A 25,523-nucleotide genomic window follows, 5' to 3' on the forward strand; every position below is an offset into this window, starting at 1 on the left:
TAATAGGCAAGAAATAATTACAAATAAAAAATAAAGTAATAATAAAAGCTAAAAATGTTTGAAGTTGAAATAAACTGATCTGCCAACAGTGTAACAACACTCATTACCACCTGTCGTTCCCGTAGGGTATCCTACTATGATGGAGATTCCTGCCACATGATTCAACAACCCCGACACAAACATATAATTTAGCTTAGGTCTGCCCGTTCCCTGGACAAGGAAAACAAATGAGCTAAAGAAAAATAAGTTTATGCACCAGTCTGTTATCACTGTTCAGGTAAAGTAACTCTACCGCTTACCCAGCGGTAGCAACAAAGTTCAGATTATGGAAAATACACGTCTGCAGCAGAGCATGCTAACTGCAAACCTAGATACTCCTTTCTTGAGATTCAGTTTGCTCACCCAACAAGAAGAACATTTTAAAACTTCACCAAAATGAGAGGCATCAATTGCCTTCACTCTAAATAAGATGGGCACATTCAGGTCTAACCCTAGTGAAAAATGATATTCAGGAAAATATTCTTTCCTCATTTGCAGTTGTGCCAACTCACTAACACCAATGGACCTGATTCTGATATCACACCAGCTTGAGGCCCAACATTTGAAAAATTTCCCTGGAATTTCTTTGCTTTTGTGCAGTAAGTTAGAACTTCAACATTGATGGGGGGGTTTTGGAGAGTGGGGGTATGTTTAATTTCCTCTTATTCCCCTCACCTCTCTCAAACAGCAGAACTAAAGATACATCGTCTCTTTGAAAATTTTTAGTTTTACAGGCTGTATTCATTCAAAAGATTAAAAAAAGTATCTGGTGCACTATAGGATTTCACTGAACTAAACTAAGAAGACTACAGGTAGGCAACAAAAAGCCCTCAAATTGATTAAATCTAAGCCCTGGTCTACATTAGGACTTTAGGTCGAATTTAGCAGCGTTAAATCGATGTAAACCTGCACCCGTCCACACAATGAAGCCCTTTATTTCGACTTAAAGGGCTCTTAAAATCGATTTCCTTACTCCACCCCTGACAAGTGGATTAGCACTTAAATCGGCCTTGCTGGCTCGAGTTTGGGGTACTGTGGACACAACTCGACGGTACTGGCCTCCAGGAGCTATCCCAGAGTGCTCCATTGTGACCGCTCTGGACAGCACTCTCAACTCAGATGCACTGGCCAGGTAGACGGGAAAAGAACTTTTGAATCTCATTTCCTGTTTGGCCAGCGTGGCAAGCTGCAGGTGACCATGCAGAGCTCATCAGCAGAGATGACCATGATGGAGTCCCAGAATCGCAAAAGAGCCCCAGCATGGACTGAACGGGAGGTACGGGATCTGATCGCTGTATGGGGAGAGGAATCCATGCTATCAGAACTCTGTTCCAGTTTTCGAAATGCCAAAACCTTTGTCAAAATCTCCCAGGGCATGAAGGACAGAGACCATAACAGGGACCCGAAGCAGTGCCGCGTGAAACTTAAGGAGCTGAGGCAAGCCTACCAGAAAACCAGAGGGGCGAACGGCCGCTCTGGGTCAGAGCCCCAAACATGCCGCTTCTATGATGAGCTGCATGCCATTTTAGGGGGTTCAACCACCACTACCCCAGCCGTGTTGTTTGACTCCTTCAATGGAGATGGAGGCAACACAGAAGCAGGTTTTGGGGATGAAGAAGAAGAAGATGATGATGAGAAGGAGGAGGTTGTAGATAGCTCACAGCAAGCAAGCGGAGAAACCGCTTTTCCCAACAGCCAGGAACTGTTTCTCACCCTGGACCTGGAGCCAGTACCCCCCAAACCCACCCAAGGCTGCCTCCTGGACCCGGCAGGCGGAGAAGGGACCTCTGGTTAGCGTACCCTTTAAAAATACTATACATGGTTTAAAAGCAAGCATGTGAAAGGATTAATTTGCCCTGGCATTCGCGGCTCTCCTGGATGTACTCCCAAAGCCTTTGCAAAAGATTTCTGGGGAGGGCAGCCTTATTGCATCCTCCATGGTAGGACACTTTACCACTCCAGGCCAGTAACACGTACTCGGGAATCATTGTACAACAAAGCATTGCAGTGTATGTTTGCTGGCGTTCAAACACCCGTTCTTTATCTCTCTGTGTTATCCTCAGGAGAGTGAGATATCATTCATGGACACCTGGATGAAATAGGGTGCTTTTCTTCAGGGGACACTCAGAGGAGCCGGTTCCTGCTGGGCTGTTTGCCTGTGGCTGAACAGAAATGTTCCCCGCTGTTAGCCACGGGGAGGGAGGAGGGTTGAGGGGGTAGCCACGCGGTGGGGGGAGGCAAAATGCGACCTTGTAACGAAAGCACATGTGCTATGTATGTAATGTTAACAGCAAGGTTTACCCTGAAAGAGTGTAGCCACTGTTTTATAACATGTGTCTTTTTAAATACTGCTGTCCCTTTTTTTTCCTCCACCGGCTGCATGTGTTTCAATGATCACAGGATCTTCTCCTTCCCAGAGGCTAGTGAAGATTAGAAAGAAAAAAAAACACACTCGAGATGAAACGTTCTCTGAGTTCATGCTGTCCTCCCACACTGACAGAGCACAGACGAATGCGTGGAGGCAAATAATGTCAGAGTGCAGGAAAGCACAAAATGACCGGGAGGAGAGGTGGCGGGCCGAAGAGAGTAAGTGGCGGGCTGAAGACAGGTCTGAAGCTCAAATGTGGCGGCAGCGTGATGAGAGGAGGCAGGATTCAATGCTGAGGCTGCTGGAGGATCAAACCAGTATGCTCCAGTGTATGATTGAGCTGCAGCAAAGGCAGCTGGAGTGCACAGACTGCCACTACAGCCCCTATGTAACCAACCGCCCTCCTCCCCAAGTTCCATAGCCTCCACACTAGACGCCCAAGAACGCGGTGGGGGGGGATACCGGCCAACCAGCCACTCTGCCACTGAGGATTGCCCAAAAAAAAAGAAGGCTGGCATTCAATAAATTTTAAAGTGCTGTGTGGCATTTTCCTTCCCTCCTCCACCACCCCTCCTGGGCTACCTTGGTAGTCATCCCCCTGTTTGTGTGATGAATGAATAAAGAATGTATGAATGTGAAGCAACAATGACTTTATTGCCTCTGCAAGCGGTGATCGAAGGGAGGAGGGGAGGGTGGTTAGCTTACAGGGAAGTAGAGTGAACCAAGGTGTGTGGGGGGGGGTTTCATCAAGGAGAAACAAAGAGAACTTTCACACCGTAGCCTCGCCAGTCATGAAACTGGTTTTCAAAGCTTCTCTGATGCATACCGCGCCCTCCTGTGCTCTTCTAACCGCCCTGGTGTCTGGCTGCGCATAACCAGCAGCGAGGCGATTTGCCTCAACCTCCCACCCCGCCATAAACGTCTCCCCCTTACTCTCACAGATATTGTGGAGCACACAGCAAGCAGTAATAACAGTGGGAATATTGGTTTCGCTGAGGTCTAAGCGAGTCAGTAAACTGCGCCAGCGCGCCTTTAAACGTCCAAATGCACATTCTACCACCATTCTGCACTTGCTCAGCCTGTAGTTGAAGAGCTCCTGACTACTGTCCAGGCTGCCTGCGTACGGCTTCATGAGCCATGGCATTAAGGGGTAGGCTAGGTAACCAAGGATAACTATAGGCATTTCAACATCCCCAACAGTTATTTTCTGGTCTGGGAATAAAGTCCCTTCCTGCAGCTTTTGAAACAGACCAGAGTTCCTGAAGATGCGAGCGTCATGTACCTTTCCCGGCCATCCCACGTTGATATTGGTGAAACGTCCCTTGTGATCCACCAGAGCTTGCAGCACTATTGAAAAGTATCCCTTGCGGTTTACGTACTCGCCAGCTTGGTGCTCCGGTGCCAAGATAGGGATATGGGTTCCGTCTATGGCCCCACCACAGTTAGGGAATCCCGTTGCAGCAAAGCCATCCACTATGACCTGCACATTTCCCAGGGTCACTACCCTTGATATCAGCAGATCTTTGATTGCGTGGGCTACTTGCATCACAGCAGCCCCAACAGTAGATTTGCCCACTCCAAATTGATTCCCAACTGACCGGTAGCTGTCTGGCGTTGCAAGCTTCCACAGGGCTATCACCACTCGCTTCTCAACTGTGAGGGCTGCTCTCATCTTGGTATTCATGCGCCTCAGGGCAGGGGAAAGCAAGTCACAAAGTTCCATGAAAGTGCCCTTACGCATGCGAAAGTTTCGCAGCCACTGGGAATCGTCCCAGACCCGCAACGCTATGCGGTCCCACCAGTCTGTGCTTGTTTCCCGAGCCCAGAATCGGCGTTCCACAGCATGAACCTGCCCCATTAGCATCATGATGTGCTTTCAGAGAAATCTGTGTCCATGTCCTGATCACTCACGTGACCGCGCTGACGTCGCCTACTCGCCCGGTATCGCTCTGCCAGGTTCTGGTGCCGCATATACTGCTGGATAATGCGTGTGGTGTTTAATGTGCATGTGTAATGTGCTCCTAATTGCCAAAGTGAGCCGAGCGGCCTCCATGCTTGCCTTGGTATGGCGTCCGCTCAGAAAAAAGGCACGGAACGATTGTCTGCCGTTGCTCTGACGGAGGCAGGGGCGACTGACGACACGGCTTACAGGGTTGGCTTCAGGGAGCTAAAATCAACAAAGGGGGTGGCTTTACATCAAGGAGTATTTCAGGCAGGACTTCACGGAGGGTTCCAATAAGAAATGGTGCACCTAAGTTATTGTTCTTATTGGAACAAGGAGATTAGTCTGGCCTCTGGTTGATACATGGCTAGATTTACCTAGCTGCACCTTCTCTGTGAGTGACTGCAGTGTGACCTAGAGGAATGAGTCCCCTAGACAGGGGAGGGGGGGGGAAGCAAATGAGTACAAAACAAATCTGGTCTATTTCTTGTTTTGATACACTCCATCTATCTTTTACATCCTTTGGCTGGCAGCAGACAGTGCAGAAGGACTGCATGCTATCCACATCTCAGGGCTGCTCGGCAGAAGATGGTACAATACGACTGCTAGCTATCCTCATCTCTTGCCTGCCTGACAGAAGATCGTACAATACGACTGCTAGCAATCCATATCGCCTGCCTGCTCACCATAAGATGGTTCCATAGGACTGACTGCAGGACTAAAGAGAATGACTTGATCAAGTCACTCCAAATTTAGTCCCTGCGCCATGTCTGCACAGGTGCTCCTGGCCGACGCATGATTTAACATGTTTCTTCACATTGACTTGTTGGGGCCACTTTGCCAGTGCTGTGTTTACCATATAAGCCTCCATGAGCATTACTACTTTATTCATTCATCCAAGTTCATGGAAAGACAATCAACTACTGGAAGATCCACAGAAGACTAAAGACTGTTAATGAAAGGTATGTAAAATATGAAAATCATATGGAAGTGTATGCAACATTTCTAATCATGAATTAAGCTTACTGTATAAATCTTACTAGGAACTGTAAACTCATATATACAGTTATCTTTGATATAAAACTCCTTTATTCTGACTCTCAATTGCATTGAAATCCATTCTAAAAATCTCTTCTTTAAAACATACATCTGTAAATTTTCTAGATTCTCAAGATTTTCCTATATTTGCCAAATGTTTATAGTGTTCATCATGGGATCTGGATATCATTATGTATTTAGGACAAAGGGTTTACATGTGTTTTTCTCATAATCTCTTCGTTTTTGCTCACTAACAGTGTTTCTCTAACACAACTAATTGAACAAAGTGGTCCTTTATTCTCTGGTAGATGGAACGAAGAGAGAGAATGGGCAACAGGGCTACCCTTGTGGCAGAAGAGAGAAAAAGAACACACAAAGCAATTTTTTGCTTAATAAAACACCAATGCTATTTTATATGAAGAACAGATCTTTGCATTCCAGAGAAACTGTATTTCTACAGGGCACTGACAGTGAAGAAAACGTCTCAGACCTCACATTCAGTGGTAAGTGCTACGCAAACAGAAATTTAAGTTAGTACTTTTATTATGGTTCACAGTGTTTATACTAGGTTTTATAGTGCTTGGAATTTACCATATACCTATTAATTACAATATACAACTACTGCTAGCAATGTTTGCAGGTTTGAATATGTTGAAATTTACAAACGAAGTAGTGAGAAAGGCTGATAACTCAAAACCCAAACGTGCTGATCAAGCCACACTTTTAAAATGAAAGTTTTGAGCTGATCTAGCCATGCAAATTAGCCCTGTAAATGGAAGCAACACCATGCCTTTGCAGGGTCCTGTTACAGCTAGTGCGAGATGCTTTTGCTGAAGAAATTCTTGGTAGTTTGAGCAAACTGAAGGGATTCTGAAAAAGGGGAGGTCTTCTGACTGGGTGGCCTAAGTTACTGATGTTAAAGCTGGAATCACTTTTTCTAAAATGTGTACCTTAACTGTTACAATTTGGCTAATGTATCAACTATATGTCTGGAAAGATGTAGAACAGCCTTTTAAATGACTAAACTATGCTAACTACACACAGAAATTCTAATTTCATTCATTAACCCCACACACTATACGTTAATCGTTATTTAGTAATCAAGTAATTATCCAAAGTCTATAATGGGTAGTGCTTCCACATAAACACTGATTTAAACTAATGTCACTTTGTAGTACATAATAAATTAATAGCAAACTATTTCAGAAAAGCGTGTGTTTCACTGACTTCAACTTTCCCCACATACTATTTCTTGTGACTTTTCCTTAAACCTCAGACATTAGAAATTCTATTTGTTTTCATTTATACAAGTGAAAAAAAAACACAACATTTTTAAAAGTGTTCAAACAACACTGATCTTAGCAACCACATTGCAGGAGTCCAAACTGATGCCTCTCCCCTCCTTGTGGCTCTGCTAAAAGCCCCAGCCAGCCAACAACAGATGTAATTTCATAAAGCAAGCTTTGCCTAATCCTGGCCTTCCTCACGGGCTCCAGCGACTCCAAGTTGCCTTACTTGGGATGACAAACAGAAGTGGCCTCATTTCTATTCAACCTGACACCCAGAAGATTCAATCATTTTAAAGGGAACTGTGTCCACTCTCATAGCTATATATCCTTGGTATTACATTACTGCAAAGATTCTGGCTTTTGTTAATGTAGCCTGACCCTCCAGCTGTAACATGAGTGAAAAAATACCTCTTCCATACAATGAGTTTTTAAAAAGGGTCAACCTAAGCAGCAAAGCAGGGGTGTTTTTATGGTCAGAAAAGTGAAGATGGAAAAATGGCACTTTCTTACACGGCACCTCTGTTCCCCGAGTATTCAAAATTATACAGTCTGATTTCAGTAACAAATTTATTACCTTTAATTCTTGTTAGTTTTGCAGAACTGTCATAGTTATGGAAAAGTGACTAGATTCTATTCTGGTTTGTCCATCAACAGAACTTTTCACTAAGGTCGCAGTTCAGGAAAGCATCCCTGTTAGGGAAGCATGTGCTTGAATTTCTGCTAATGGAATTTAAACAAGTGTGTAAGTGCTGTCCTGAACAGGGACAGAGTTAAGCATAGGCTTAAGTGCTTTCTTGGGGCCTAACATCCAACTACAGATCCTTTATTATTGTGGATGCTGAGCAGCCCAGAGTGCAGAGGTTTGATTTTCAGATCTTTAGCTGAACTGGTAGGGTTGGTGAGTTAGGAAAATCGTAATTTTACTTGTGAAATTAGCAAGTTTGATGTGAAAGTTAGTAGACACATAAATGTGAAACCCCACAATCAATCATTTCATACATCAACTGCACTTCAATAATATTTTTAAAAGGTTTGTATTTAACGAACCTCATTATGATATTTTATAAAAGGGTATAAAATACTCAGTATCAACTCCAGCTACAGAATGCCTCCAAAATTGTTTCACTCTTTTGCATACAAATGCCCTCTTCCCTCCCCTCAACCTCCCTTCCCTGTAAAAGTAAGTATTTAATCAGTTAAATACATAATTGGCTTTCACAACACATACACTTTGGTACACAACAGGCTCCCATGTGTAAATATATACTTTTAGTTCATGATGCATTCATGTAATAGTACAAATGAGACTTTTTAAAAAACAAACACTCTCTCATCCCAAGAAGTGCCCAACTTATCAAGACAAGAAATAAGTCTGTCCCACCAGACATTTTCTATGCTTTTTTTTTTTTTTTTAAATGCGGACAGCACATATTGGCTTCTCCTATCTCTCTGGAGCACACTATGCATTTGAAAAAAAATGAGAAACAGGCTTTCATTTAAGAAGAATCTATTACTCACTGAATGGGCTATACTGTATTTAGAACTGTTTGGTTTTTAATTGTAGGCTTTTGTCCACAGATGTAGCAGCTAATCTGTCAATCAGGCTAATGTACATTAACTCCACCTGTAATAATAATTAATTTTTTGTTGAATCAGCTCTCTCCAGATGAATGTGCATAATTGTGATCCCATCTCCACCTCAGTAACTAGATTTCCCCCCAAAAAATACCTAAGGCAGTCAGTCTTCTGGACCTCTTACTCACATTGGGACTGATCCTGTACTACTGAAGTCACTATGAGCCTTGCCACAGACCTCCGTAAACACAGGATCAAGCCATATTCATCTAGATGGGAGAAACCCCAGATTAAGCTACAGTTGGTATAAAGGTAGCAGAATCTAGCCTAAAGGTTGTATCAGAGAAATAAGGTGGATGAGGTAATATCTTTTATTGGACCAACTTCTGCTGGTGAGAGAGACAAGCTTTTGATCTTACAGAGAGCTCTTTTTCAGGCCCGGGAAAAGTACGGAGTATGTCGCACTGACACTCTTAGTACCTTTCCTAGGTCTGAAGAAGAGCTCGAAAGTTTGTTTCTCTTACCAACAGAAGTTGGTCCAATAAAAGATGTTACCTCACCCACCTTGTCGAATATCCTGAGACCAACACTGCCACAACACTGCACACAATAAAGGGTATACTGTAAATTAACCCCAGGTTTTTTCTCCTAGTTTTAGCAATCTAGGGTTGCCAGATTTGGTTGGACATATTCCTGGAGGTCTCATCACATGACATAATCTTTAATTAAATATTAATCTTTCATTCCTGGAGCCTCCAGGCTAATTCTGGAGGGTTCGCAACCCTATAATGATCGGAGATGAATAAATTCAAAAGTCACTATGAACTGCTCTTCTTTTTTCCTATTATGATAAAAACAAGTATAAACAATAATATTAAAATGACTGGGGGAAAATGTTTGTTTTCGTGCCAAACACTTTATTTGGACATCAAGCTTCAATTTTAGGGAAAGATTTTTAAGGCAGAGACTTAGGGCATGATCTTGCAAGGTGCTGACCAGCCTCAGCTCCCAAAGGCCCCAGGCCTTGATGGCACTCAGCACCTAAAACTAGATTTAACAAAGAGTTACTGACTGGAATCCCTTAATGTCACAGAAATACCACAGATCCAACATTATATAGAAACCTAAGACTGAGGGATCCGTTGAATCATTATTTTTGTTTGTGCTGACAATCATAACACTGCTGCTAAAATCTTTCATGTGATCGAAGGACCATGTTTCTGGAACTAAAGAGAAAATTCAGAAAAGGGTTACACAAATGATAGCCTAATTGTAAATATATTTTAAATGAAACTGACCCATCTCTTCACTCCTCCCAAAAATCTGTAATTCGGTCACCGTATTATTTAGACACAAGAGTGGTTGCTATTTTTAAACAAGGACATTTTAGAACAAATAGAAAATGTTATCAATATTTTTATTTTAAAAAAATCAATAAACATCTATAGGCCAATTCCTATTACACAATTAAGGTCAAGTACTTGAAAAGTAAAATAAACTGTTCCCCAGATGTCTACTAAATTCTATAATTTTATATACAGCATTCACGTTGCCTAATAAGCCAAAAACCTGGATGCTACCATTAAACATGACTTTGGTGGAGCAAGTTTTAGCTCATGGCTTAGTCACATATGAAAGGGCAGCTCTTTCTTGTGATCAATCTCTAAAACACTGTCCATTTGTAAACATTTACGTTCAAGTGCCTTGGGTACAGCTGCTCAGCTGTTCTGCAGGCTTCTCATCTGCTGCAGGGTCATGCTCAGATACTCGTTCAGATAGCTCTAATTTTAAATGCAAGCTTTTTTGTTTCCTGATTTCTCCTTTCTTTCCCCCTGCCCTTCTCCTCCCCTTTTTCTGTCACACACAGACAGCTACAGCCTTGGCTGGGAAGCTATCAGCCAGTTACATACGTTTACAACAGAAGAGGAACGGGCAGACAAAGGTGACAGAAGATAATCATCATGGCATCAGCAGGTCTACAGTTCTTTGCTTTTATTCTAGCTTTGTTGGGTGTTTTCGGCGCCATCACAGCCACCTTACTGCCCAACTGGAAAGTAAATGCAGACGTGGGTTCAAATATCATAACAGCTATAACACAGATGCAAGGGCTCTGGATGGACTGCACATGGTACAGCACCGGGATGTTTAGCTGCACTCTGAAATATTCAGTCCTATCCCTCCCTGTCTATATCCAGGCTGCACGGACAACCATGGTCCTGTCTTGCATCCTATCAGCTTTTGGGATCTGCATCTCCACAGTAGGAATGAAGTGCACAAAGTTGGGAGGGGACAGGGACACCAAAAGCTACACTTCTTTTGCTGGAGGGGTCTGCTTCATCCTTGCAGGAATCTTTGAGTTGATACCAACATCCTGGTACACGAGAGAGATAATTTCAAATTTTCTGGACCCAACAGTCCCAGAGAGCAGTAAAAATGAACCAGGAGGAGCTGTTTATATTGGATTCATTTCAGCAGGATTTCTGTTCATTGCAGGTGTGATCTTCTGCACTTCCTGTTTTAAAAAGCAGCAGGGAGCATGGATTTACCCTACGAAGCAACAACAGTTCCCAGCCACACAGCAAGAGAACAATGCAGGCTACAACCTGAAGGACTATGTGTAAATATAGTAATGTCTATCAGCTGGGGCTTTTTTGTTTACTTTAGATTTTTTTTTAAAAAAACAAAACACTTACTGTTCTTAATGTCAGGGCTGCAATTACATTTTAACAAGGTATTTATATTTTTAATTAAAATCAGGAAAAAAGATGGCAGGAAATAAAGCATAAATATCTGCTGCAAGCACTATTTTGTGCTGATTTTTCAAACCAAGTTCTTTGGCTTTCCAGCTGAAATTTACTGAAGAGAAAGGAACCAATTTAAACAGTACAATTAAACTAATGGTTAGCTACAGCAGAGACAGTTAATCACAAAAAGAAATCTATTCAGCAAATACAGGTATCAGTAATGTACCAAAATTTGTGATTTATTTTTTAGAATTTCATTTTAATTATGATAACAAAACAAAACCAACTCTCCATCTTTGTGAAGCCCCATGCATTGCTTTTAAATCACAGCCATATCTGCCTTTCATTTCCAGCTCCCAACTGCCATGGTAACTAGATTTCTTTTTAAAAAACACAGCCACATTGTATATTGGCATATCAGGAGCTGAAGAGCGAACGCTGCCATTGAGATATTGCCAAAAATGGCTCAAAAAATCCCCACCTGCTGTGGGTTCCATTTTTTATTTTAAAAGAAATGTCTACTAGGCAGTCTCCAACTGCTGGCAACCCAACACCGAACAACAAATGTTTGGTTTAAGGAGGAACATGACAAAAGAAGTGTCATCATGACTAAGGAAATTCTTGGAAGCTTTAACCCACTGGTTACAAGCTACATATTTAGGCACAAGAAAAATCTGCACCCTCCCTGACTTCTATCTTCCTTACTCTACAAAGCAAACCACTAGCCTTTAACTAATGGAGTATTTCACCTACTGTTATTTATTCATTATTTATTGAACCCTGTATATTTTTGGCCCTTTTAAAATTTAATTTCATAGAGCCTGATCCAAGACCCGTTGAAGTCAATGGATCAAACCCATTGCAATATGCCATACACAGCACTGGTCAATGACAGCATCTTAGTTTACAAGTACTTTGTCAGTTTAATTAACTTGGTGAATGTTTCTAAAGCCTCAGAACCTTCTTTCCAGCATGCATAACTTATTGGACATTGCAGAAGATGTCTCATGTCAAATATTGTCCTAGATGTTAAAAAAAAATGATGTGAATTTGCTGATGTAAGCAAGGGGATAAAAGAGGACTGGCTGAATGTTTGGGGATACGACTCTGGACAAGTTCCTCACAATTCAGTAAGGTACTATAATATGTCTTGTTTATTCTTATACAACTTTTTAGTGCTCAGATTATTAGCTCATGATTCATTAAAATACTATGGTAGAACTGTAGTATAAAATAGATTAATATAATAAGCATCAAATAAAGACGAATCTGAATAGTGTGGAAGGAGTGAAGCTTAATCTTTAGTTATGGGCTTTTATAGAGAGAGAAATACTTTTGTACACACAATGACAGTGTCTATCATATATCCATTAGCTCTGAGTTATGGGTACAGAACTTGCCTTATATTATACATTAACAGTGAGCATTTGAATTTTCTGCCTATTTTATGAAGCAGTTTGTTTTATACCATCACTAGCAACTGTGCCAGATCAGCAGTAATTCAGTGGTGCAGACTTAGCCAGAACCAGAACTGAAAAAGCCAAAGTTATTTAGGGACAGTGGCCTAGTGCATCGCAACACTCCAAGGCAGTTGTATTGAGTTTATGTTGTAAAAATGTATACATTTAGGGGTGTACGGTTTTCTTTAAACACCTATATTTTTCTGGAGAACTGATTTGAGGTATTATTGTTTCAAAAATATTTGGATGTCAAATTTAGTGGCATGTCCTGTACTTAATCAGGAGCATCTGTAGCCTGGAAATTTAAATCAGTATTTTTTTAAAAAAATTACAAGAAAACAAGAACCAAAAGAGAAATTTTGGGAAAGACCCAAAAAAATATTTATTTGCATGTTGTAAGCAAAACTGAAGACTACACTAGTTACATAAGCAGCTAAGAAAGACTCCTTTGCCAAGACTACTTATATAGAAGACTCAGAAGTTCCTTATTTACCAATGCAAAATCTAAGCAAGAGCTTTTTGTTTAACTCACAACAAGCGCCTCAACGACTTTCCAAGAGAAAAAAAAGCAACTCCACATATAGTATTGGTATCTAATTAAGGTTGTATGGTAGTCAAACTCTCAAGGATCACGGCAAAAAAGTTAGAGGATAAATCTACAGGACAGCAGGAGTCAAAGCAAAATGTGGCAAAAGGAGTGTGAAAAATATCTGCAATGTTTTTGTCTGCTGATTTCTATGTTTCTTTTCCTCTTGCAATTGTCACTATTTGCTTTAGTTTAAAGAGAAATATTCAATAAATAAAAGCTTAACTTTAAGCATGTTGTCTTTTTTGAAGGGTGCTAATCAGAGAAAGACAGGGGATCACAGGACTTCATTCTGATCAACCCATTGCCAGCGAACTGCCTATCAGCAGTCTAAGAGCCAGATTCTTATGTGGTGGAGCTCTATTTAACATAGGAGAGTGGGAGACAACAGGGCGCCAATTACAGCTACCTGAGTCAGGAGGCTGGTTTACAGTAGCCCCAGTTTTGACTACACCAATGCTGCCATGCCCCCAACTAGCCTCCTTTGCCGGAGAGGAAGGGATGACCAGCACGAAGTTGAGATTTGGGCCCCAGCTCTAGGTCTTCCTCATTCGCTCTCGGTTCACACATTTCTGGTATAAAAGGGAGCTAGGACTCACTGATATTACTTTATAAAAACTGAAAGTTGGAGGGAGTAAATGGCCAACAAAACAACAGGTCTTTAAAAAAGTAATTATAGAGGTTTAGTGCCCCTGCCTGACCGCAGTCTTTTCTCCATGCTGGCAGTAAGAAGTTCCAGGTAGCTTTGAATGTAATTTGCAACGTGTGACACACAGAGGCTCGAGATGCAGAGGAAACTGGGGGGAGACGAGTGCGAGAGAGAAGAGAAAGAGCAAAGAATCTTAGAGACTACAAGGCTGGAGGAAAAACAATGCAGCCCAGAAGAGGAGACAAAGACAGACAAAGACCTAGAAATGGGGTAAGGCAGGGAGAGAACAATCTCTCCGGAAGAGCTCTGCAGGTGCGTTAGAGAAGTTGGCCAGAGTTTTGAACTCCCTCCATTTCCTTTCTGGCAGTCCAGGGGATCTCCCACTGGGAGGAAGGGGAGAGGATACAGGACTGACCCCAGGATCGGCCTGATATCTTCAGGCTGCGTGTACTGTCCCATGAGCTGCTTCTGCTGGGATATGAAATTACAAGAGAAGGTAGAGCAGGAAGGAAATCAGTAGAACTTGGAAATGTGGCTCTACTGTGAAAATGGCATCACAGAACTGAGTGTTTCTCTCTCAAGGATTCCAGATTAAATCTGCTCAGTTTAGAAGTAAAAAGATGTTTTTTCTCAACAGCCCTGCAAACTCAGCCTGAGATCTGACAATGAAGCTGTGCAGTTTTTGTTTCATGGACTCTTGTAACAGTTTTCAGACTATATTCGCTTTCAGTTACACATGTGCAGCCCCACTGCTTATAATGGGGACAGGTCCAACTCCCACAGAGAGACAACTTCACCCATCCCAAGCTCGAAACCGCCTCTCCTTGCCACCAGGACCCTCCTATGCCTTTCCAGCTACTGGTCTCCTCCTGTCTCATACCAGAAAGAGGCTCAGTCTGTCCTCAGAATCCAAGGGCAGGGATTTTCTAGATGCCAAGAAGCAGCTATGTATTAATTTAAAAAAGAGCTGGTGAGAGCAGATAAGTGGGAAGGAAGCATACTGTTCTCTGCCTACTAAAGGGTGGAGTGGCCAGAGAAGGGTAAAAGGGTGGTAGTAATACTATTTTATAACTGGGAAGGAAAAGATGCAGACAGGAGTTAGGATAGGGAAGAAGAGGGAAATGAAAAATAATATGCTAAAAGTTAAGAGGGTTTAATACTTTAATACTTGAGGTCACAGAAAATAAATACCCCTGAGGGCATTCTGTGCCAAAAAATTAAAAATTCTGTGCACAATATTTTAAAATTCTGCAAATTTTATTTGTCAAATAAATGTGGAGGCTCCAGCATGGAACTGGGAAGCACAGGCCACTGGCTGCTCACAGGTGGGAGATCACTGTGCAGCTTCCTCCACCCCCGGGCACAGACTGTGCAGTGAGGCTGCACACAACCCTGACACAGTGCAAGGAGCAGGCCTGCACCAGAAACACCCCAGGGCCCTGCCCCTCCATGTGGGCAGGCAGGCTCAGCAATGCAGGATCTAAGTGTGGATGGGCTTTAGTGTGTGGGGATCCAGGTGTGGTTGAGAGGGATCTATGTGGGGAAATATGGATGCAGGTGGGATCCGGGTGCAATGGTAATAGGACTCTACAGTGGGGTCCTGGTGAAGGTGCTTGAGGCTCAGCAGGACGGGACTGGCTGTGTGGGGCTCAGTGGGGGATCCAAACGCTGGGGGAATGGGCCTCAGTGGGGTGGGGATTCAGGTGCAGCTGGCTGGAGCTCAGTGGGGTAGGGATCCAGGTGTGGGTGGCTCAACAGGGTGGTCCAGGTGCAAGAGGAATGGAGCTTATGGGGGAGGGTGGGTGTTCTGAGGGAGGTCCTGGGTGAGGCTCGGCAGGAAAGTCTGGGTATGAGAAGGTCTGGATGCATGGGGGTTGAGCAGATGGGGGAGGAGCTCCATGTATAGGGGTCCCTTCCCCTGCAGCTGAGGAGCGATGGGTGCATGAATCGGGAGAGAGAGAGAGAGAGTTTGCAGACCTTCCTGCAGCCAGGGGAGAAATCTAGTGGTGGGTCTGACTCAGCCCTGGATGCTATGCAGGGCAAAAGAAAGTTTTCTCCTCCCCAGCCCACCCAGGACAAGCAGCTGAGCCCGGCACAGGTTAGGAGCCACCAGCTGGGTCTTCCCCGGTCCCGCCTCCTGCCCCAGTGATTTACCTCTCTGCTGGCTAACCTGAGCACCCAAAACATACTGCTTGGGAGGGTCGCATGACCACTCTTCTGACTTCCCTTTGCTTCCCTGTCAGAAAGTCATTTTTCTGCGGGGAAGAAAAGAAATATGTGGGGAACATAAATTCTGCACATGCGCAGTGGTGCAGAATTCCCACAGGAGTAAATAAAGACTAGACAGCTCTCAGGCAGATTAGCAAAGGGGCAATGACATGGTTGAACAGGATTTAGTTTTATTTTCATTTTTCAACTGTGCATATCAGGTTTTCTAGGCAAAAAAATATCAAAACAAAAACATTAAAAAGGCAGACCTTCCAAAAATGTTGCAGCCCCCAAAGAATCCCATCCCATCACCAAGTCCATCCTATCATCAAACCTGCCCTGCAAGAACGACCTGAGAAAGCCAACAAGTCTTGCAGCAGGACCCAAGGGTCACCAAAGCCAGGTTCTGGGGGATCAAGAAGGGAAGCAAGTTCCAGACCCAGGCGCACTTCCCCAGCCTTCTCTTCTTAATAGCATGGAACTGTTTATCTGAGCTACTCAAGTTACCATACTCAAGTTCTCATAGTTTCCACAGTGTCACACCAGAAAAAAAGCAATGCCCCCCACACAAACAGGGATCACGGCACTAATGATTCCTACCCAGGGGGTATTCTCTTTCAAGAAACAATGCTACTAGTAATGGTTGATTATTCTCATGTGCAGAAGACTGGGCCACAAGCACTGGGGATAAGCATGGAGGAAATTTCAGGCTGGAAATAAATCACAGTTTCCTGCTCTTTCAATTTTTGGAATCTTGCGTTTATTAAACTATCAATTGGGAAGTGCCTCATCACACTGCTGTGCTGCTGCTCTGGATCCATCCCCAGCTAGTCTCCAAACAGAGCGATGTAGTCACACAACACAGCACTCCCCAGTATGTTAGTTGACCATCTTGGTACATCATCTTGATATATCTTCTCTGCTTCTGCCATCTACAGCAGTATAAAAAAAGCAATGCCTATCCCGTCTCATTAGAATAGTGTTACAAATGTGACATTATGCCCCATATTATTTATGGCAATATGCTTATGATATAGATGCAGCATAACAGATATTTTATGCAAGATGGGTCTTGTAAGGTATCATCAGAAAGGTTATAATTTACTGAATGTGATTATCCAATTTGTATGCATGTATCATTTCTGTATCTAAAGTTAGGAATACAGACTATGCAACGATTACAACTGTGTGTGTATTTGGGAGACACCCACCAGAAAACAGGCCGTCAGCCTTGATGGGCCATTAGGAAGAAACAATAAGACTTTGAAGATACTAATCTCTCTCCTTCCTGAGAGGCATCCTGGGAAGTTGCTGTGACGCTACTAGGCCATGTGGTCATGTCACCTGGTACTAAACACTATCTTGGACTTCTAGTAATTTTCCACTAAAAGGAGTGGGGAGGTCAAGACTGAGAAACAAAAGATTCCCACCTTATTTAAATCTTATCTAAGCCTGTGGAGGTAAGCTGAACTTGGTTCACTCTTCACTGAATCCCCACCCAGGATGACTGCTGGAAACACCTAAGGAACAAGGACAAAGGGAAAAGGGGAGGAGTACTGAACCCAGGCTGGAAAAGGAATATAGTCTGAATAAGATACCTGAAGATTTAAGCTGCAAGCAGGTTAGCTAACCTTCAAAATTTCTGCAACCTGCCCCAAAAGCAACGTTTAGGGTGAGAAATTACTTATTAAAGAGAGTGGTTTCAAGATCTTAAGCTTAGTATGTATGTTTTGTTTTATTTGCTTGGTAATCTGCTTTGTTCTGTTTGCCATCCCCTATAATCACTTAAAATTTACCTTTTATAGTTAATAAACTTATTTCTTTTTAGAACATAACCCAGTTTGTGTAATTCATATCTGGGGGTGGCTGGCGGGGCAGGAAGCTGTGCACCTCTCTCTCTCCACAGCAAGGGAGAGGGAGAGATCTCTCTATAAAGCGTAAGACAATATTGTTGCCAAGAAGGCCAATGGCATTTTGGGATGTATACGTATGGGCACTGCCAGCAGATCGAGGGATGTGATCGTCCCCCTCTATTCGACATTGGTGAGGCCTCATCTGGAGTACTGTGTCCAGTTTTGGGCCCCACACTACAAGAAGGATGTGGAAAAATTGGAAAGCATCCAGCAGAGGGCAACAAAAATGATTAGGGGACTGAAACACATGACTTATGAGGAGAGGCTGAGGGAACTGGGATTGTTTAGTCTGCAGAAGAGAAGAATGAGGGGGGATTTGATAGCTGCTTTCAACTACCTGAAAGGGGGTTCCAAAAAGGATGGAGCTAGACTGTTTTCAGTGGTAGCTGATGACAGAACAAGGAGTAATGGTCTCAAGTTGCAGTGGGGGAGGTTTAGGTTGGATATTAAAAAAAACTTTTTCGCTAGGAGGGTGGTGAAACAGTGGAATGTGTTACCTAGGGTGGTGGTGGAATCTCCTTCCTTAGGAGTCTTTAAGGCTAGGCTTGACAAAGCCCTGGCTGGGATGATTTAGTTGGGGATTGGTCCTGCTTTGAGCAGGGGGTTGGACTAGATGACCTCCTGAGGTCCCTTCCAACCCTGATATTCTATGATTCTATGATTATTTTGGGTTTACTCCCCAAAAGGGTGTGCACTTCAGCGCTGGGCAATTTCCTAGCTGAATCTCCTCATAGACAGCTGCTTGCAGACTCTGTGATTCTACAACTGGTGCATCCCTACCTGTGTGTGTGTGCGCTGCCAGAAAGCCTGATTCAGCAAAACAGGGAGAGGGCCCCCAGGCTAGTGGAGCAGGCAGGCTCAGTGAAATCCCAGCACATCAGGTGGCATCCTGGACCGGGCCGAGGGGGGGGGGGGCGCGGCGCGTGAACAACAGGGGAAGGTGTTCCAACCTGTCACAAAATATATTTAAACAAACTGACCCAGCTCCAACATTTTGGCATGTACTGATGAAACTCCATTGTTTGGCAATGATAGATGTGTCATTTGTTTGAGGTTTCTTTAAAAAAAGTTCTCCAACACTACCAGACAGTTTTTGATATATCAATACATTGCTATGGAAAGGACTGGGATGTCACAGGTGCAACCTGTGACCAGCTCTGGCTCATCCCTGGGAATGGGACTGTAAAACATTTAAGAACGCCACGCTTTAGAAATATGCACAGATATTTTATTAATCAATTATTTCCTTTAGGTAAGAGACCTTGCTATTTTCAGTAAGCAGTTTTCAAATTACAGTCCAAAAGAATGGTTTACTTTAAAAGTAAGAAGAGGGGGAAATACTCACTTATTGAAACAGATTTCCCCACTATCATCAGAAAACATTAATAATCTGCATTATTCTAAGCCTTTTCAGTGGTAGTGCTTCACTCAGTTGCCTCCAGCCTTCATTTACTCTAATGCTGCTATACACTGAGCAGCCTTAAAATATTTCTGAACAGCATGCGAGTAACACTGTATCAGCTGAACTGGGAGTTGATCAGACTGATTTAAATATTGTAGTTTCACTAATGCTTCGTTGCAGCTCAGCATCCCCTCTTATACCTGGGGATCACTTTCCTGATATTTCGTTTTTAAACTCTCTCTCTCTACTTGTTTACTCACGTCTCAAATCAAATGGTTTACATAGCTCACTGGCTATTAATCTGTTTAAAGAATATTTTCATTTTATATTCTGTCACTAAATACTTTACAACTATTTTATTAATTCCCACGAAGATGTTTATTGCTGGATGAAACTTTAGAATCAATGTGTTGTCACTGTTCAGCATTAATGAATGCAGTCCAAATAGGTATAGATCCCATAAAATGTATTTTGCTTTTGAGGATCTTCCTCAGAGGAAAGAAAAGTACAAAACTACACACACTCAAAATTGTACCATTCTAATTGTGGAAGCACTGATCTGATTCCATCGATAAAGGTTATTTCAAGGAGAAAAATTAATCCAAAGAAGGGAAATGTGGGTACCTGGGGCTAGATTCACAAAAGGACTGAGGTGTCTATATAAAGTGCCTTATGTCCAATATTTATGCACCCCGTCATTCACAAAACCACCACTGAGCTGCCACCTAATCTTGTAGGTGCCTACATTTCTTGGGTGCTTTTGCCAGTGGGCTCGTGCAAAGCTGCATAAACTCTGATAGGATTCTCAGACTAGGCATTTCTCATCTGCATGGCCCAATCCAGTAGCTATGCTCAGAGTACACCTAATCTATACAAAAAAAGCTTCTCCTCAGCATTTCCCACTTGCTAGTTTGCTGGCTTCTGTGTATCCCTTTCTTATGTACCTAACTCTCCCCATACAATGCATGGAAAGTTTGGGCGTCTAACTCAGGGTGGTGAATATCACTCATCAGCAGGATGCCTAGGAGTTAGGCATTGTAATGCTTAAGTTCCCTTTGTGAATCTAGCCCCAACTTTTTTACATTATATAAAAATTTTAAACCTTGTATTCATTAGTATTATATGGCAATCCCAGTTTATAGTCCAATCCTACAAAGTCAATGAGAGTTTTTCATCACTGTCTTCAATAGGAGCAGGAAAAAGGAACATAACTGCTCTATCTGATCTGCACAGCAGATCCAGCTAGTCCAACATCCCCTTTCAGAAGTGATTAGTACCAGATGCTCCAAAGCAAGGTACAAGAATCATCAAAGTAGACAATTACGGAATAGCTTATCCACAGCAGAAGAATTTTCTTGACCCTCTCACATAGTGGCTGGTTTATTCCCTGAAACATGACAATTTATATCCCTTCTTTAAAACATATCCTATCTAATGTCACTGCAAATGTTATCCACATAAATGTCTAACCCTATTTTGAGTCCCACTAAACTCTTGGCCTCAATGTGATCTTGTGACAGTTAGTTCCACAGATTAATTGTATGTGGATGTAAAAGATATTTCCTTTTATCAATTTTAAATTTATCATGTTCTTTTATTTAACTTTTTTTATACCATCTCCTCTGTAAACAGTCACAACCTTTTCAAGCTCCCCTCACATGGAAGACTTCCCATGCCTCCTGTCGTTTTATTACTCATCTCTGACTGCCTACTGTATTTCTGCAATTTTTTTTCAGGATCAGGTCCACACTGCTTTTGGCCTTGATCCTGAAAGGTGCTGTGTGCCCTCAACTAATTCCAATGGCTTTAAGCATCTCTCAGGATCAATCCTTTTTGTACAACTACTGATCTTTTTATAAGTTGCTGTTACGGTAAAGAATTAGATGAAACTGTAGCTTGCATCTCCTTCTAGCAAAGTCAATGCACAAAGATGACTCACCTCTGGTTTTGGAACAAAGGCTCGGCCTGGAATTGTGAACCGGTTTTGAACAGTGCAGAGATACTGAGCCATGATGGACAGTCTGCTACGTTGCTTGCTTCCCGTGGTGGCTGTGAGCCTCTATGGGATAATCAGAATGTCATTTATAAGTCAGTGAATCCAGACTGACCAAGTGGAAAGAATATTAAAGCTCTATCAACTTGCAGCTTAATCTAAAGGTAAGGATATTTAAAACCAAGAGTAACAAAAGCATTTTTAAAGGCACCCTCTTAAAAGTAAATACAATGATCAAAATTAATGTCCAAACCATCCAAAGTTTCTCTAACATGCCTATCAAGGTATCTAAATTACATACAATTTATTGCCCCAAACCTGTAGGTTAAATCTGTACAGGTAGTTCCCTGCACTTCTGTGGAGCTTCAGTGATATAAAAATGGTTCTGGGAGCCACCTGAACAGATCTGCTTGCAAGGCTCATGCTGAAGACAGAACTGAGTGACAATGTTCCCAAAGCCTCCCTTGTTCCCAATGTCCGTGTTTGAGCATTCATTTTTCTGGTCTTTTTTAATTCTTGCAAGATCAAATATTAGTCAAATGAGGTTCTCACAGACGCAATATAAGGAAGCAAATAAAAGTATTATTCCCTGTAAATCCATCTGAACTTATTACAAAGATAAGGATGATTTTTCCCTCCTCAATAACTGGATGACATTTTAAAAATATCGTTAAATGAAACGGTTTAATAAAAATAAGGCAACAAATCTTCAAATTGTTTTCACTTAAAATTCAGCTCTCAAGATCTCTTAATTTCCAAAAAAAGTCTCAAAAAGACTTACAAGGCCAAAATTACTAGTTTTGTAATGCATGACTACTGTGGTGGTCATTTATCGGAAACTAAGTATAATTGAGCTAAGAATGAAGCAGTGTTGCAGGTCACATAATGAACCATCAGGTGAGATAATCTTAAGTGGAGTAGGTGGAAATGTAATCTCTATCTGCTCTTGGTGCCTCTGTTTGCACTTAAGAAACACGGGCATGGGATACCACACAGAACCTCCCTTGCTAAGCTACAGAAACGCATGGGAATTTTTTCATACATTTTTCAATGAGTCCTAACATCAGTTCAACTGAACTAGTATGAAAACATGAGGAAGCAGTAGGATAAACGAGGCTCCTGTGACTTTCAGCTATGTTAGTTAAAAGTGGTAAAAACTGGTCCGGTCTATACTACTGTGCCCATGATCTGTTAGAAGTGGTTAGAAGTGGTTCTTATTGCACTCAAGTATCATAAGGTGATTCATGTCCTCATTTGCCACATCACCTTTGTTTTCACATTATATGCAGATGAAAAAGATGACATGGATATCTGATGGTAATGTCTGCATCCAATGTGCCCTCCAGTGAACACAGTACCACTGAATGTTGGCGTGGCTACTGAAGCCTTGCATACAGCAGGAAACTGAACTGTTGTTGAAAATCCCTGTACTGACACTACAGATGGCTTAAGTGCTAATGTAGAAAAGACAAAATCATTTTCAATGCTATTTCAGAAAGAGAGCATAACACTTGGTTTTGTCTGGTCTACGCTAGTGCTTAAAATGAAATGACTGAACTGGTTTAACAGTTCAGCTTCGCTGAAAACACCGCGCAAGAAAATGCAAGTTATGTGCCACATAAAGTTGTACAAAGACGTTTTGCTGTCAGAATCTGTATCACCACTTTTTCCTTGTTGTTGCCCTTTTTCGTCTTTCAAGCTTCTCATTCCATCTAAAATCCATATATGGGCAATGTTTGATTTTGTGCCAAGTAAAAAATAAAAACAGTAATAAGTATTTTTGGTCATACTTTTTTTTTCTTCCAACAAAAATAGAAATTCTACTTACTAGTATCTTTCATCTGATGATCTAAACGTGTACCTCTATATACTTCTGTGAAACTAAGCGTTGTTATTCCTGTTTTTCTACTAGTGCATTTTAAATATTTATAAGACACCTATATCCTGGATATCTAACTCCAATTTTTTTTACAAACAGCTAAACGGAGGCAGAAAGGTGAAACAACATGCCTTAGGTCTAAACAGAGCGCGTCAGATCCAGGAATAAAACCTAGAAGTTCTGACTCCCAGTTTCCTGGCTGACCATAAGGTAACCTGTTTTTTTACTGAAGGTAGTATATTTCCCCAAAAGGCATACCAACTCATATAAATAACGGAAATGTGAACCATAACACTGAAAGACTTTGATCTTTTTTATAAAATATTCATTGGAATCATGCACATTTAAATAAATGAGAAACCAAGAAACAGAAGATCCTACAGTGTAAACACAACCAGCACTGACTCATTCCATGACCTTGAGAACATCACTCCACTTTATAACGTTCAGTCTTTTCAGCTTTCTAAATACAATGAACTTAACGGGTATGCTATTTTGCATGTCATTCGAGCTATGCTGGGTGCAGAAACACTATAATCTCCATGTCATGTTGAAAAAAAAAACCCTAAAGGCACATACAGCTGGTTATAGCTATATAAAGTACAGAGTGTTTTTATGTTCTCAATTCTCTTTGTATTTCTTTCTTCCTGCTATCATAGCATTCCACATCTTTCCACTTTATACTTTAAAGCCTAATCTATTAGCCATTTTTTAATGTTTAGGCTAATAGCTCTCATCAAGTATTTTGGGGGAAAGAACTGGATCTTGTGTGTCAGAAATCACATGGACTCAGACGATAAAAGAAGGCTGCTTTATTTCACATTCACAAAATACAGACTACTTGTCCCAGATGTTCTCTTCAGCCATATACTGGAACCACTTAAGTACTTATCTCAAACCCTGTCCTCCCAAACACTGCAGTAAATGTAGCAGAAGGATGGGAGCTCTAGGTACCGGAGTAACGCTCTAGGTACCCGAACTAACAGGAGAGGTTTAATTTATGGCTTACAATCACTGTATTTCTCATTTACACAATTCACAAAGGCCTTGCAGGTAAAACTTAATGTCTAACCTGGTTTTCAGTTTGGAGCAGCTACTTTAGCCTTTTGACTGCAACACATAGAATATACAAACAATACTGAATACTTACAGAACAATGAAGTGGTTGAGAAAATGGTAATCTGGTTTTCTCAAACACTGAATGAAATAAGCTAAAAAAATGTCTGAGGGCATTGTAGAGTGAGTCAGCTGATCATCAGTTGACTAGAAACATCTGAGAGAGTCTGTGGAGAGCAGGAAAATCAATTTCACTTTCATCAAGTTTCTCAGTTTTCATATGAAATGTAATCAGTCAAAAACTGCTCCAGGAGTTCTTAGAATTGGAAACTGATTTGGTGCACTCAGTTTTATTCTTATCAGAGTCAGGGTATGGTGAAAAGATTGGCAATGGTTCCATTCAGATTTCTGGCATCAAGATTATATTCAGGAAAGCGAAGACCAGCGTCTATGGGCTCCACTGACAAGAAATTCCCTATGTTTGAAGTGTTTAATCATTGGTGGGAATCAGTGATATGACATATTTCAAAACTGAAAATCTTCTGTTAGCAAAGGAGGTCTAAAATAAAGCAGGGTAAAAAATTGCTTCCAGTGTAATTCTTGAGGTGACTGAAAGGTTTAGAAAAACAAGATGAAATGTAACTCAAAATGTCACGTCAGCTGATGAGGAAAGGAAATAGTTGAAGACAGAAAAGGAGCATGCTGTGGAAGCTACTTGGAATGAAGCAGTCAGACTTCAGAGAAAACAAGATTGTGAAATGTTTCAATGCTTAAGGGATATTTGTCTCCCACATAAGAAGAAACTTTTTATAAACAGTGTGCAATGCACAGAACTGAGCAGATTTTGAAAATTAATATTAAACTGTATAATTTGTAGCTAAGCACACACAAACTTAAGCACTGTGCCAGGTTTCCTGCCTTAAAATTACAATTTCAGAGAAGTATAGACTATTAGGCAGTTTTAAAACATTCTGCAAGTCAACAAAATCTCTCTCAGGCTTTTCTCATCTATAACTAAAGTAATTAGGTGCTGAAATAATCTGTCCAATTGTAAGTTTTTAATAAGCCAATAACAAAACTTACCTCTGCTACTTCCTTCTGAAAAGTCAAAGTCATCTGAGTTCGGCCATAAACAAAAGGTCCATCTCTATTGGAAACATTTTCAAGCCACCTGATGATTAGAGGTGTTGAAACACTGAATGGCAGATTTCCAATGATATGCACATTTGGTGGATCTATAAGAATTTGAAAAGAAATCTTTTGTAAAAATAGATAGATAAGTGGGGTAGGGTGAAAAGCTGTGGTTTTGTGGAACACTGATCACTTTCTACAACTAGAGAGGGCTGTATAATTTGGAAGGCCTCCACCTCAGCAGAAGAGGG

General features: G+C 41.7%; 2 protein-coding genes across 7 annotated transcripts in view; one reads left to right on the top strand and one right to left on the bottom strand.

Moving 5' to 3' along the window:
• TFB1M (transcription factor B1, mitochondrial) overlaps window positions 1-25,523 on the bottom strand; it is a 47,609-nt gene that overhangs the window by 6,608 nt on the left and 15,478 nt on the right. For all 6 annotated transcript variants that reach the window (XM_077813239.1, XM_077813241.1, XM_077813242.1 and 3 more), the window contains exons 5-6: window positions 25,225-25,376; window positions 21,153-21,272 (exon numbers count right to left, since the gene is read on the bottom strand). In XM_077813239.1, coding sequence (XP_077669365.1) covers window positions 21,153-21,272; window positions 25,225-25,376 — 272 coding nt within the window. The remainder of the gene's footprint in view (window positions 1-21,152; window positions 21,273-25,224; window positions 25,377-25,523) is intronic.
• On the top strand, window positions 10,213-10,872 carry CLDN20 (claudin 20). Its single transcript, XM_077813243.1, has one exon. It carries the CDS (start codon window positions 10,213-10,215, stop codon window positions 10,870-10,872), a length of 660 nt encoding a protein of 219 aa, XP_077669369.1.

This window comes from Eretmochelys imbricata, chromosome 3 (assembly GCF_965152235.1).
Source record: "Eretmochelys imbricata isolate rEreImb1 chromosome 3, rEreImb1.hap1, whole genome shotgun sequence".
Classification (NCBI taxonomy): domain Eukaryota; kingdom Metazoa; phylum Chordata; order Testudines; family Cheloniidae; genus Eretmochelys; species Eretmochelys imbricata.

What these genes read in the sequence shown, in the direction of transcription:
- CLDN20 (XM_077813243.1), top strand. Translation starts at nt 10,213, where the DNA reads ATGGCATCAGCAGGTCTACAGTTCTTTGCTTTTATTCTAGCTTTGTTG.